The sequence below is a fragment of the Amblyraja radiata genome, chromosome 11, assembly GCF_010909765.2.
Source record: "Amblyraja radiata isolate CabotCenter1 chromosome 11, sAmbRad1.1.pri, whole genome shotgun sequence".
NCBI lineage: Eukaryota > Metazoa > Chordata > Chondrichthyes > Rajiformes > Rajidae > Amblyraja > Amblyraja radiata.
In genome coordinates, this window is record NC_045966.1 from 49209052 (window position 1) to 49224305 (window position 15254).

Genomic DNA, 15254 nt, shown 5'->3' on the forward strand with positions numbered 1-15254 from the left:
TAGCTGCTGTTCTCTCTCTCTCTCTCTCTCTCTCTCTCTCTCTCTCTCTCTCTCTCTCTCTCTCTCTCTCTCTCTCTCTCTCTGCTCCTCTCTCTCTCTCTTCTCCTCTCTCTCTCTCCTCTCTCTCATCTCTCGTCTCTCTCGTCCTCTTCCTCTCTCTCTCTCTCATCTCTCTCTCTCTCCTCTCTCCTGCCTCTCCTCTCTCTCTCTCTCTCTCTCTCCCTCTCCTCTCCTCTCCCTCTCCCTCGCCTCTCTCTCTCCCTCTCCCTCTCCTCTCTCTCTCCCTCTCCCTCTCTCTCTCTCCCACTCTCTCTCTCTCCCCATCTCTCTCTCCTCCCTCTCTCCTCTCTCCCACTCTCTCCTCTCTCCCTCTCTCCTCTCTCTCCCTCCCTCCCTCTCCTCCCTCTCCCCTCTCGCTCTCCCTCTCTCCTCTCCTTCGCTCAGCTTCCTCTCTCTCTCCTCTCTCTCCCTCTCTCTTTCTCTCTCTCTCTGACTCTCTCCTCCTCCCTCCACTCTGCGCTCTCTCCCTCTCTCTCTCCTCTCCTGCCTGCCTCCTCTCTCTCTCTTCTGGCAGCCGAGGGTCTCTATCGTCAGGGTGCCTCCGTCCTCTGCTCTTCTCGATCCCTCTCGGTCTCTCTCTCTTCTCTAAATAGTCTTCTCCGTCTTCTCCTCCTCTTCTTCCTCTTCTCTCTTCTCTCTTCTCTCTTCTCTCTTCTCTCTCTCTCTCTCCCCCTCCTCCAACCTTGTACTCAGTTACGCACACATCTCCCAATATACTTTGTGGTTATGCTCAGTGTCTATGGATTTCCCTGGAAGAATAGCAGATATAAGGAATCTGAGCAATAACTCTAGTGTCAAGGCCAAAGACCTGGTAATCTCATTGCTCAAGGCTGGTAATCTCATTGCTCAATGAATGTTTACATACTTTTAATGTTATGCATTTTCAAACTACTCATAAAGTACTTTCAAATGTAAGGAAATTATGAATTATTGATACTAGCTGTCTATAGATATTCCGATAAAGATAAAGCTCGGTGGAGAGCTACAAGATTGTAATTGAAGGCTATGGAGTTCAATAAAAATTGGACAACCTTGATGGAGAGTGGTTAGTGATTGTAAGGCTTTTGATGCAGGCAGGGCACTGCCTGGAGCTGAAAGCAAGAGCAAAGAAAACTAATGCAGCTCAGGAACTTGTGGGAATGATCACTGAATCCTAACAAGGCAGCGCCAGAAGGCCCATGAAATATCATACCATATGACGTTATGATCTCCAAATCGCCAAGGTTTCCAGATAGATGCTTAACTAACCCACCCTTCAACATTGAGCAAAACAGCTACAGATGCTGGAAATGCTGCACAAAAGCAGGGAATGCTGGAAGTGCTCGGCAAGTCATGCTGAGCAGAGGGAAACAGAGTCAACACTTGAGTTCCAACAGCAGATCACTTTTGGCACCTGATTCGAGCATTTGCAATACTTTGTGCCACCATTTCACGTCACAGACCCTTCACCACAACTGGAATAGTGAGAAAACAAGTGTGTTTTAAATTGCATGGAGGGAGGAGGAGAGAACAAAGGGGAAGTCTATGATAGAGCATACGCCAAAGTCAAGGTACTTTTGAACAAATAGTTGGAAAAACCCTCCTGAAATAACTCCATTCCATTCTCCCAGACTGCCAGTTTCCTTCACATCTGATGACAAAATTTCTATGTCAGTGCCTCTAAGATGTCTTCTAGTTCCTTAATCATAATCTTTCCTTCATTGTGGATGATCGAGCTCTCTCAACCATCTCTACCACCTATTCTACACATCTACTCTCACTATCTCTCCCATCAGCCCAATAAGGGCAGCGTTTCCTCTGTCCTCAACTTTCACCACACCTCGCTCCTCATTCAACAGAACATCCCTCCGTAATTTCCATCACCTCCGATAGTATTCCACCACCAGACACATCTACTCCCCTTCTTCTATTTCAGCATTCTGAAGAGATAGTTCCCTCCCTCCATCTGCCACTTCCCACTCTGACTTCTCCGGCTACCATTGGCCTCCTATTCTGCTCCTATGATTCTCAGCATTAGCTTGAGGGACTGCCACCTCACCTCCCTGCTGGACTCCCTACAATCCTTGGAATGTAACAATGAATTACACCTTTTCATTCACAAATGTGAAGTTGTTCCATCTGAGAGACTTTAAAGGAAATGGTTCCTTGACAACATTTTGGACTGCTTTATCACGGACATTCGCCTTATTCTTTCCAATCCTACCTTCACTGATAAATTAAGTCACACTATCCTTTCCACTTTTCCAATTTTCATGGGGGGCTCCTTGCCTCAAAATTGACTCTATTTCTTTCCCAACAGTGGCTGCCTTGCCTGCTGAGAACTTCCAGCATTTTCTGATGCCGTTTCTATCTTCAGTTTGATCATTCATTGGGCTATTTTTTTTCATAGTTTCATAATTCATTGTGGGACTTATTTTCCTGTTGAAAACCAGCACCACTGTGTCGATAATGTTTTCAATGATGATGATGACTTATGTTGGCTTGTCACCCCCTCCTTCCACGTTTATAACTGTATCCTTGTGTTGGAGACCATGCTTAGGTTATATATAGATATATTAAATGCATTGGCATTGAGTTTCATTGTTTTGAAAAATTGGATAAGAATGAATTAGTAATGGTGATAATACATGAACTTGATTTCAACTCTGTAAAATGTGGAGAGATCAGGAATAAGAGGAAGGGTCCCGACCCAAAATGTTTCCTATCCATGTTCTCCAGAGATGCTGCCCGACCCGCTGAGTTACTCCAGCATTCTGTGTTTTTTTTTGGTATAAACCAACATCTGCAGTTCCTTGTCATTACATTAGGGATCAGGAATGTCTATTTAAAGATAAATGGAAATCCCAGCCAGGAGCTACTTTGCAGTATAAGAGGAACAAATGATAAAAGTTCAGAGAGGCTTTCACATTTGAAATTGAGAGAAGGGGGAGAGTACTCTGGGAGCTCAGTGACCACATAACCAAACCCAGTTGATTCATAATTAAAACATTTTTTTAAATCAACCACTGACTTTTATGAAGTTAACAATCGTCTCTGTACTCTTGGAACATGTCAGTATTAGACTGTAACAGTTAGGGATACTGTATGAAGCTTTTACTATCTCATTGATTTACAACCATTTTAAGTGACAATTGGAAGGACTCAGTACTGAACTATGCTACTATGCCAATAACTTGATTTAACATTTCCCTTGGAAAATATAATAATAAATTAAATTTTACTGGTTACTGAATGGTAATTAAAAAAAAGACAATTTTAGGTGTAATATTTGTGATGATTTTGACAAGACACACTAGTAATGCATAAGAAAGAACTGCAGATGCCGGTTTAATTTGAAGGTAGACACAAAATGCTGGAGTAACTCAGCGGATGAGGCAACATCTTTGGAGAGAAGGAATGGGCGACGTTTTGGGGCGAGACTCCAGCATTTTGTGTCTACTCTGGTAATGTGGGTGTGTTGTTAATTTAAAATACTGGAACACAACATAAAAGCCCTCGAAACACCATGAAAAGATCTATGTAACCAAGTATTGACCTGGTATGAATCTATTTTGGTGTTTTCAAAAATACAATTAGATTACAAAGATCCCATTTAGATCAAAGAGGACACAACATGTGCAGTTAATAGCTCCCTGTACTCTGAGAAAAGAAATGAAGCCATACTCTCGACATAGAACATAGATCAATGCAACAAGAGAACAGGCCCTTTGGTTCATGATGCCTGTGCTGAACACGATACAAAAACCAACTCTTATCTGTCTGCACAATGATTCATATCTCTTCATTCCGTACATATCCATGCGGTAATCCAAAATGTCTCTCAAATGCCACTGTGTAACAAGACTTGCTCTGCATATCTCCTTTAAATTTTGCCTCTCTCATCTTCAGGCTATGCCTTTGAACATTTGAGTTCAACCTACCCTGATTATTGGCAATTAGTGAAAGCCAGAAGCAACTAGGATAATGCAGGTCTGGCCCCTCAGCATAGCCGTGTATGACGAACAGCTGTGTAGCTGTTACTGCAGATGTATCCAGTGCTAATCTGACCCATGATGATTGAGGATGTTTAACAAGGAACTGCAGATGCTGGAAAATCGAAGGTACACAAAAATGCTGGAGAAACTCAGCAGGTGCAGCAGCATCTATGGAGCGAAGGAAATAGGCAATGGAGCGAAGGAAATAGGCAACGTTTCGGGCCGAAACCTTTGGGTTTCGGCCCGAAACGTTGCCTATTTCCTTCGCTCCATTGATTGAGGATGTTATTTTTAATTGTTACTATGTGTGTCAAGATAACGATAAATATTGTATGCAGATAGTCCTGAAAGAAGTAGCACAGTGTTGTTACTGGTTCCCTACGATAAATAAAAGTTTGCTGTGCTAATAAGAGAACCTTGTTGTTAACTGGTGGCAAAGTTTGATAATACATCAGTTTGAAGAAGGGTCCCAACCTGAAATGTTGCCTCTCCATGTACTCAAGAGATGCTGCCTTACTCCAGCACTTTGTGTCTTTTTCTGATGATATATCCTGTGATTTAGGTTCAGATTTTTTATTGTCTAATGCACAGAAGTACAGTGAACAGCTTAATTTTAGCATGCTATCCAATCAAATCAGAAAATAATATACATAAATACAATCAGGCCAAACTCAAGTACAGTAGGTAGAGTGGAGGGGAAGATACAGACTGTAGAATATAGTTCTCAGCATTGTAGCACAGCAGTCCCAGAGGCAGTCCAATGTCTGCAATAAGGTAGAGGGGAATCGGACTGTATCCTAGCTTATAGAAGGACTGTCCAGAATCCTAATAATAGTGGGGAAGAAGATGATCCTAAATCTGGTGGTGCCACTTTCAAGCTTCTGTATCTTCTGCCCGATGGGAGCAGGGAGAAGAAGGAATAACCAGGGTGAGTAAAGTCTTTGATTACGTTGGCTGCTTTCCCGAGGCAGCGTGAAGTATAGAAGGACTTAATGGTGGGGAGTCTGGTCTGTGTGATGGAGTGGGCTACATCCACAACCCTCTGCAATTCTCTGTGGTCTTGGGTAGATCTCTTCCCAAACCAAGCTGTGATGCAATCTAACGGTTCTCCTGGGGACGTTTTAACAACAGAAACAGCATTTACCGCTCTTTTGGCTCTCTATCAAGTTGGCTGTTGGTGGACCATTGAGTGCAATAACGTACTGTACAAGAGTACTATATTACACCAGGAATGGATCACGGACCTTTGATGGGATCAATTAGCTGATTATATCGATGGGGTTTTTTCATGCAGCATATCTGACATAATCCGAATGCTCTGTTTTCTCCCCATACTTCAAATCACTAAATGCATTGGTACTTGGTAAATGATGCAACGTTTCCTGCTGGAAGCATTCCTTGTGCCAAAACATTCAATTTCCCCCCCAAAAATGCATTTATTTTAAGCATTTACTTCATTTAACTAACACCTTGTCAGCAACCAGAGAAAATAGAGTATTTTATTATTTCATTAAAAACATTTTTGATTTTAAGCTTACTCTGTTCCAAGATAAAAAAACTGGTGTCCTGTCTTTGCACATAACCACAGTTGACAATTCCTGGTATGCTGCTGGTGAAACTATCACAGTCAACGTTCTACTGGCTTTAATGCTTTCTTTACAAAATCTTCCCCCAGTGTTTAACTCTTGCCTAGCGGACCTCATACAGAATTTGCACATTCTTTGTTCTCATGTCAAGTTCCTATAGGCCTCTTTATGGTTTAATCTATTAGCATCCGCACTTCTGTTAAACCTTCAGTTTCAATACCGCAACTGTTTCAACAATGTCTGCTCTCTCTGACTAAGATTAATGCATCACATCAGGGGGTGTCCTCTGCCCGCAATCCATATTAACTCTTAAGTGCCCAGTCCACCAATGGTACCCAAGTGGCCATGTAAACAAACTGAGCGAACTTAAAATCAAATTAGTATATTCAACTTTTTTTAATAAGTAATATATAAGTGAAAACCAATTGTCTTATAATATCCCAGGCATCACTGTCCACTTTCCTTAACAAAAATGTATTAATAAACGCATTAATTTAACTGCAGATTATGTGTGAGAGAGTTATTGAGCAATCCTTACCAAATCCAAACTTATACAACTGCACATCTTTTGAGTGTTGGAGTAAAGGGGAGAACCTGGGGAAATCCCATGAGGTCACTGGTAGAATGTACAAACTCTGTACAGACAGCACCCGTAGTCAGGATTGAACCCGGGTCTCTGGCGCTGTAAAGCAGCAACTCTACCGCTGTGCCACTGTGCTGTCAGTGATGACATAAAGAATCAGCTGATCCATGTTGATTACGAACTGAAGTTTGGCCAAGATCCTGTTCTTTTGCTAAAAGTAACCATTTGCTTTACCTCCTCTTGAACAAAGTCAATTCAAGATTAAATTTGGTGGACAGCTGCGTAGATATTCTATCCCAGCTCTTGGGCGCTGTAAGGCAGCAACTCTACCGCTGCACCACCCTGCCGCCCCATTAGATACTATGGTTGCACACATCGACAGTATCTAAGGCACAAGTCTGTGTATTCCAGCAAGAATCAGGTGTTTTAGTTATCACATTCTAGCAACATAATTTATGCTTCTGCCTTCCCAGTGACATTCTGTCAGATTTCAGCTGAGCAGCTCAGACCCCACAAAGCTCAAAAAATTGCTTACTAGTTTCCAAGAACTGAAGTTTAAAGAATAGTTGGTGTAAAAATTGTTGGATAACTTCTTAAAACATTACCCTTTTGCAATTTTCATAAAAAGACAGAAATGAATTTGCATTTGCGAGATATAAGGGATCCTGACAAATGTTCTAGCTACCTACTAATAAGTGGCTAATTAATTCCTCATATCACTTAAACACAGATACATCACACTTTTATTAGTCAGTTAAAAACCTTTCTAATGGGCCATATAATGACAAATTTCAATTTGATTCCAGCAGGGTCTCTGAAAGGTAACTGTCTGGAGGACTTTCTGCAATTAGCTGCCTTTTATATAAATGGATTGTGAATAGAAAATAGCTACTTTTAGTGTTGATTTATGATCCACAGACATTAAATGCATAGGATAGATTATGATGGACTCGAGATAGCAGACAGGAACCAGAATGCCATGGAGATAGAGAAGAGACAAAGAGAGAATGATGAATGTGTTGGAGAGAGAATGCTAAATGTTTTATAAAATGAGAGACTATTGAATGTTTTATAAAGAGAGTGGGAGCATGCTGAATGTTTTATGGAAAGTGTTGAATATTTTAGAAAGACGGTGAATATTGAATGCCTTTTGGACTAAAAATATTGAATATCCTACTGAACGAATGTTTATAGCTTTATAGAAACAACGGTGGATGGATCAGAAAGTACATGGTGAATACATGGAGAGAATATTCCCTGCAATGTTATGTAGGAAATGACATTGAATTTACAGCAAAGAACCAGACCATTCAACCCTGGTGTGCTGAGCAGTGCAACTAATTCACAGGAGCCTTCTCCCAACTTCATTCTCTCCACGTATATATTTCTCTCTCACACACTTATCCTCTTCCCTCAAATTATCTACGTGACTCGTATAAATGTATTAAAAATCAGTTCCCAGGCTGATGGACCTTATGTGTGGTGCTCCTGGGATTCAACATCGTCATCGTTGGTTGACTTTCATAGTTTGTTCTTTCATATATGTTCCTATCGGAGTCATTGTTTTACCTACACCAGCTGCTTATGTGCAACCACTGGATTTGCTAACACAAGCTGTATGTTTACATCGGGAAAGACGATGTGGGGGGAAAATCGGAGACAGGAATGTGCCGAAAGCGTTGACCCAATGTGCTTGTGACGCCAGTGGCTTCCAATATTCATTCTCACTGAGAAAGAAAATGGACACTTTTACACTCCCTGTACCTTGGAGAGCTCCAAGCTACATTTTCATGCAACGATAAAGCGAAAGTTCCCTTGATCAAGACTTTATTCATAACTATGTTCGATAAAGACTTGAGGACACTATCTGAACTTTCCTAGTTTTCTCAACTCTTGTTTTCTCTCTCTAAACTCGAAGCTGAACTTGGAACAAACGTTAAGCAGCCGGCTAAGAAATCTTTCCATTCTCCTCTTAAATAATCGTTCAGCAAATTTAGTTTATGCTTTATAAATGGGGAACAAATAGCTTCGATTAAATCGAATCGGTCAGGATTTCTTGCTGATGATAATCGCTATGTTTGTCTGTAAAAATAATAAACTTGCAGAACCTGTTGAGTTCTTTACTGTCTCACTTTGACCCAAACTAGAGGCACGGACATCAAGGGCAACAACTCTAGCTGCAGTTGACGGAATCTTGAGCAAAGTCTGAGGAAGGGTCCGGACCCGAAACGTCGCCTGTCCATTTCCCTCGTCAACGTTGTTTGACCCGCTGAGTTCCTCCAACACTTTGTATTTTGAATGAAAATAACTCGGCAGAGTTGCCCGTCGAATGATCACAATCAAATCAAAACTCCACTAAGAAACTGAATAATAATTAGTTTAACTTAAATTATAAAAACTCGGTTAGTTGCATAGACTCCTTCAAATATCATACATTCTTTAATCCTTATCCTCAGTCAAACACGCAGCTTCTTGACACAATGGCCCAGTCTGTATAAGTAATAGTGAAATGAACTTACCACTACTGGAGGACCTCTGCCCGTCTAAGACGAAATCCTGTTGGAAATGACTGTGCCTCGGTTGCCCAACACGCGCTCTCTCTGTTTTATATCAACCTGGGCGATTAATATTGCATTAACCGTCTTCAACATTTTCAAAACCAGCAATATAATGTGCGTCCATTTATTATTAACAGCAATTTGATTAGGAACAAATATCTGTGGCAGGATTCCGGGTTGGGAGCGAGAGTGGAGAGCGAACGGCTTCACAGGAATAAGAGAGTACAGACAGAAGGGCAGAAAGTGGCAACATCTCACGAACAATAAGCTCAGATCATTTTTTATCCCAGCATCGAGGCAGGCTCATTGGAATTCTCCAGTAAAATATTCACAAGATACTTGGACTGTTGCATTAATTTTTTATCATTACAATGCTTAGGGGATTCGAGAATAGAACCATTTTAGCTGATTATAATAGTAGGTCTTTCTTTCCCTCAATATTACAAGACAACAGTTCATTAAAACAGCGGGTTTCTCATACGACAACTTTATTTCCACAATGCAAATTAACAAGATAATTTTCTAATAAAAAAATAAAGACGAAAGATGGATAGAGGAATCAAGAACTAAAGGACATACGCTTAAGGTGAGAGAGGGAAGATTTCATAGGAACCCGAGGGACAACTTTTAAATTGGGAGGGTGATGGGTACATAGAACGAGCTTAAAGTGGAGGCCGTTGAGGCAGGTACTATAACAACATTTGCAGGGACTTAGACAGGTAGATGGATGAGGAAGGTGTCGAGGAATATGGGCCAAACGTGGGGAAATGGGACGAGCTTAGATGGAGCATCTTAGCCAGCATGGAAGAGCTGGGCCGAAGTTGGCTATTTCTGAGCAGTACGACTATGACTGTGAAAGCTACGTCCAAAACTACAGAAAACACACATGCATGTTTTTAAATAATGACAAATAATGCAGTGACTGGAATCTTATTGTTGTTTATTGCAATTGCTCCTCCAATTTATTTTACATTGATGCAAGTAATTATTCTGTTACTCTGCCAACAATGCTCACACACTGAATCCAGATGCCATCCTGCCAACGTCCAGGCGCATGTCGGCGATTGGTGTTTGCGTTAGTCGGCAAGGCCTCCCTGACCTTTACTCAGCACAAGTGCAGAGCATCCAGGGAAACAGCTCTGCCGTTGTCTTGCAGAGGTTTTTCTCAGCTGGGTTACAAACGATAGAAGTTCGCCTTTGTGATCTCTCGCCTTTAGAGTGGCCTAACGTGTATAACATCGAAACAGACCATTTGTACCAACTGGTCCGGGTCGGTGTTTATACAACTGACAAGCCTAGCCTCAACACACTTCATCTAACCCATCTGAATGCCCTTCTGTCCTTTTAACTTACAGTACACGTGCCTCAATTTCCCACTATTGGGTTTCACTGTGTGAAATGGCTAGAACTCAGTGAACGTAGGCATTGATCTTGGACAGAAGAAAATGAAAGGAATCAGATGCGTAAATGACAAGCGAGCTCCTCTGGGAATCTGACGGCTCCGTGCCGCCAATATTGAGTGTATTTTTTTTGTGTATACCAAGAATTTTCACAAATTGGAGAGCATGCGTGAGATTTGAAGCCACGTTTGAGCGCAGGTTTTTAAGAATATTTCAGAGCGTCTGGGAGATCTTGGAACTGACGATTAACACGGTAACATGCAGAATCCCAACTGATACATGGTAGACCCAGAAAGCTTTCTTCGTAGAAATGGTGCTTTCGGAAGATACGCAACAGAGAGACATTGCATGGAGACGCCCTTGTTTGTTTTATGAAAGTTCCACGGCAATTGTCCATCCCTTGTAGAGAGAAAGATTGGACCAACTCGAAGCATAATTTAAATGGACACAAGAGATCTGTGGACGCTGAAACTTGTGCAGTTAATGGAAACTCTTCAGCAACCCCAGCAGAGCTCAGGTGCCTAAAATGTATTATATCTGGAACCGGGTTTAGCCACTAGAATGACGGAGGTTTCAATTCCACTTGCCCGTACAGTGGCAAGATTGTCTGTCAGCTGATGCAGGAGACCGGGTGTAGTGGGCAACAAACTCCAGGTTGTCTTTCTCTTTGTTTTAGCCATTTCTTTCTGCCAATATATGTGTGACTCTCTCGTTCCATTTGGGCATAAATGGGTGTCTAATGAACGAGAAAAACAGGCTCACTAGTTATTATTCAGGGAATTCTCAACATTTTGGATTTTATGGGCGGGTTGAATCTCATGACCCAATGTTACCAAAGACTGGGGTGACATTATCATTCCCTGAACCCGGAATCAGATTTAGATTCTGGCAATGTCTGTGATTCTCTATAGTATCTACTGAGGGTCAATCTGATGCTTAAAAGGAGGGAACTCGGAAAATTAATACAAGCAAAATAAATGTCAGGAGAACCGTCGGAGAGAGAAAATCATTGACGTTCTACCAACACAAACTGGGGACTCAAAGGCAATCTCGCACAAGGTAACACGTTATTGAGTGTTCCCGCCATGTTTTTGAGGCGAATGAAGGCAAACTATACCTTTATTTTGTGTTGTGTCACTTTGATGTCGCGCCTCAGAGGGGAAAAAGGAAACAGAACCTTCAGGAGGTAATAATGCTGGTTATTCGTCGAGAAACAGTGCCCGGGTGGATTGGGCTGGTGGATGGGACAGTACAGGTGCGAACAGGAATCCGGGGAACATTTCAGAGTTGCCAGTCTTTGAAACTACATGTAAAAAGCGAGTCGCCTATCACCGCCTGTCAACAGTGGACTGACTCTCCATGCAAAACTTGTGTTCAAATAATGTTCTTGAAAGCTCGGCGGCAGGCACATGACTTTGGCGGGAAACTGAAACGTATCCTCCCTCCATTAGTTAGTCCTGTTTCTCGAGCACACCAAACCTTGTTTACTTACTTTACCTTTATTTAAATTAAGTAATCTATAACAGTCCTTCAAGTGCTGGGTGGCTAAAATTAAACAAGATTGGTGAGCAGAGAAGTGCATTGAAATCCACGTAGAAAGGAACACAGATAATAATAACAAGAAAACCTCTTTTGTAATTTAAATAATAAAGCTTTTATTTTAAGAAAATTTCTTCAGAATAAAGACCGCACACGCTCAAACAAGAAAAAATAAATAAAGATTATAATAAGGTGTTCGAAGTTGAGAGTGTTATTGCTGACATCGGTATGATTTGCAATAAATTATTTATGTACAATATCGTCTAAATAACAAACACGCCTCTGTTTTTATTGTAAAGGCCCAGATTCAAAGGGTAAATTACAGTCCAGCGCCCTTGAGTGTACCACTGTCCTTACTTTATAGGTTATTTGCAAACCAACCCCAGCGGAAGCAGAAAATTGGGCTTGCAGGTAATAAAGACCAGACACAATTCTCTTAAAAAATATAAAGTTTTACCCTATCGTTATTTTTATCCATTAGATTCCGGCGTCAGATATTGCAACCGGCGGGTTTTCAGTGATTGAATGGCGCACTGCCAGTGTTTTGTTTTACTTTTGTGGGACCTTTTTTTAGAACATAGGATACAACCAGAATACTTCTAAATGCGAATCTACGCGTATGCAGAAAGCGACTTGAATATTATGCTGATAATACACGCGACTCGGCTTCGAATTATAGTGATCGCCTTAACTTTATTGTAGTTTAATTAACGTGGCAAATAGATCAATCGGTTGAACTTTCAGCCGTGTCGAAACCGAGTAGACCCGAATCACACCCACCATTGAATCAAACATATCTCCACACACTGAAGTTGCAGAGGACTAGAAAGTGGATGGGAGTCGAGTCCGATGTTTAAATGCACAATGTTCAACCGTTTCTTCATACCTTGTCCGGATATCTTGTCCTTTCCTCAGTAACAGTCTATGCAACCGTTTCAACAAATCGCCCGCAACTCGATTCTGGAAATCCTTTCTACAAGGCCGGGCAACCCGGTGTGAGAAGAGCAAGCGTCGTTCTAATAGACACAGTGGAGAGGCTGCGGAATCCCCCGGACCAACACGTGCCCGAGGCGACCAGAACCCGCACTTCACTGTCCATCTTAGTTCGCAGAGAGATCACATGTAATGAAATGAAAAGCGACCGAGCGAGCCTCGGAGAGATGGGGGGTGCAGACGTTTCGCTATGCAATATTCATGCAAGCTTGTCAGCAACTCGTTAAACGAGAAGGCGAGGCTGTAAAATTAATGGCGAAAGGAGAAGTGGAAATAAAAGGCGAAATCACACAGAGGACTTGTGCAGGGGCCAGTCCCGGTTATTCCGTGTGACAGACACAGTGTGTTATTCTCGCAGATCTTGGTTTGTTTTATTAACTCAGGAAATAAATAACATTAAATATTAATTTACCAGGGCAATTATCTCAGCACGGAATAGCTAAAGGATACTAATAAAACGGAAGGCTTGAAACTCAATTTCACTGAAGCATCCGGACCCTCGTGATCCCACGATGACTCTGAGACTTTCCGTTTGTTTTTGTTTGTGAAAACAGGGGGGGGGGGGGGTTGACAGTAGCTTTTCTTGGATCTTGCTCGTGGTCGGAAGGACTCTAGAACATTGATTCCAGGGCAGAGGCGTGTGGGGAGCAGCGGCCAGTCAAGGCAGGTGCCTGTTCCACAGTGAACACTCACACCAAAGCGACTGCACGGAAGGACTTCCTCCGAAGGTTCCAAGAATGGCCTTGTTACAGCCCGGCGTGGGGGCTTCCTCTGAGCTTGTTGTGATAAAAGTGTGAGAAAGTTAGTCTGATCTAAAGTCCATGGCTTAAGTCCTTAGCGAAGACACTGAAGATCCCTGCTTGTTCCTGCCATCCAACTGCACGCAGTCAGTGATTTGCAGAATACTTCATCCTCTTTTGCTTCTGTCTTTGATTGCAAAACCAAACCCTGACCACGTTTTTCTTCAGGTCTAGCTTCTCTGCGATCGCTGCGATTTTCTCCGAGGAGGGACGCGGCTGGATGGCGAAGTAAGCTTCCAGCGAGCGCTTCTCCGGGGCTGCGATGGAGGTCCGCTTGCGTTTCCTCTCGCTGGAGTTGAACATCTCCGGCTTGTTCGCCTTCTCCCTGTAAGCGTTCTCCGCCTCTTCCAGCCAGGTCTGCAGCACGGGCTTCAACGCAATCATGTTGTTGTGTGAGAGAGTCAACGACTCGAACCTGCAGATGGTACTCTGGCTGAGAGAACCCACCCCGGGGATCTTCAGATTGGCCAAGGCAGAGCCAACATCAGCCTGTGTCACTCCCAGCTTGATTCTCCTCTGCTTAAACCTCTCGGCAAAAGCCTCCAGCTCCCTGGGGTCCGCTTCCATGTCGTTTAGGCACGGCATGCTGTTGTGGGTGGCGAAGGGGTGTGGGTGGCCCATGGACATTACTTGATGGAGGTTTCCCATGGCGTTGAGGTTGTGAGAGTGGGCTTGTGAGGAGAGCATGGAGGTCGGGTCTGGACCACCCAAACCTGTCAAACTCGGGGAGATGTCCAGCAGGTCGGTGTCCAAAATCTGGTGGCCCGGGTGGACATGGTGAGAGGAGAGCGAGGATGGGTGAGAGATGGCGAGGGTGGATGTGGAGCTGCAGGGGACGCTGCTCATGGTATGGTAGGTGATGTCCGGCTTGAAGTGGTGGTGACTCTTGCTGTGAGCGACCACATCCACCGCCGCCAAAGCTTCAGCGCGGGCTAACAGGGACTCATCAAATCCGCCGAATATATTGCTCTGCAGCTGCAAGCAAGAATGCACACACATGCGGTCAGTGGGGAATTCTGTCAACTCAGTATTAAAAAACATTTTCGAAAAGAAAAATCTTTCCTCAAAGCTCAGGTCATAAAAATTAATATGAAGTCAAGAGATTTGGCTGAACAGACACGTGAAGAGGTAAAAGTGCTACGCGATTGTTCTGGTGACATGAAAAAAACATTAAGCTGCGCCTTAAAGCTGTAATCATGCACATACGTACCGGTGGGGTTGGCAAGCAAACTCTTCTCATGTGCTCTGTGGTAGAGTGTAACCCCGGGTACTTGGGCTCCTGGAGAATTGGATGCATGCTGAATTGCTGCTTGCCGTTCATGGTCATCATGATTACACACCTTGCAGGTAGACAGCCTTGACATAGACGTTACTGCCTGGTGCTTGCTCCTGCCAGCTATTTCAATGACACAGCCTCTTCCCCCACCTGCTCCTTACTCATCTTACCAGCAACAACTGCTAGCAGCGCGCAGGCGTGCTGCGGCCACACAAAAGCAGGAAATTAGCCCGAGGAGTGAAAAACCTTTTCGCGTTCACCTACACAAAGAACCCTGTCTACCTCCCATCGAAAACACCCGGCAGCGGTCTCTCCCCCCATGGCCCCGGCCGCAGAATCAGATTTTATGGGAAAGATTTGCTTATCATCTAAATTAAAGCAGGTGGGTCCCGGTAAAATGAGGACGCAAACTTTAAAATGAAAGGGTTACAAACTTTTAATGTCAAGCCATTTTTTTTTCTGCTAGACAATTACGCATGCTACTG

The 15254-nt window shown here is 43.1% G+C and overlaps 1 protein-coding gene and 1 long non-coding RNA gene across 3 annotated transcripts in view; both read right to left on the minus strand.

The window, feature by feature from the left end:
• Positions 1-8965, minus strand: part of LOC116978611 — an 80887-nt gene extending 71922 nt beyond the window's left edge. Inside the window, exon 1 of one of the 2 annotated variants that reach the window (XR_004413479.1) lies at positions 8723-8965. This is a non-coding gene — a long non-coding RNA (uncharacterized LOC116978611). The remainder of the gene's footprint in view (positions 1-8722) is intronic. The other variant, XR_004413478.1, reaches the window with a different exon arrangement.
• A 4074-nt stretch (positions 8966-13039) lies between these two features.
• pou4f3 (POU class 4 homeobox 3) lies at positions 13040-14927 on the minus strand. The gene is made up of 2 exons (XM_033029884.1): positions 14704-14927; positions 13040-14468 (listed from the first exon to the last, which is right to left on the minus strand). Exons 1-2 carry the CDS (start codon positions 14821-14823, stop codon positions 13581-13583), a joined length of 1008 nt encoding a protein of 335 aa, XP_032885775.1. The 5' UTR covers positions 14824-14927; the 3' UTR covers positions 13040-13580.
• Positions 14928-15254: the final 327 nt, after the last annotated feature.

Coding starts and splice junctions, on each gene's coding strand:
- pou4f3 (XM_033029884.1), bottom strand. CDS start 14,823: ATGATGACCATGAACGGCAAGCAGCAATTCAGCATGCATCCAATTCTC. Junction 14,469..14,703: donor TTTGCTTGCCAACCCCACCG/GTACGTATGTGC, acceptor TCTTGCTTGCAG/CTGCAGAGCAATATATTCGG.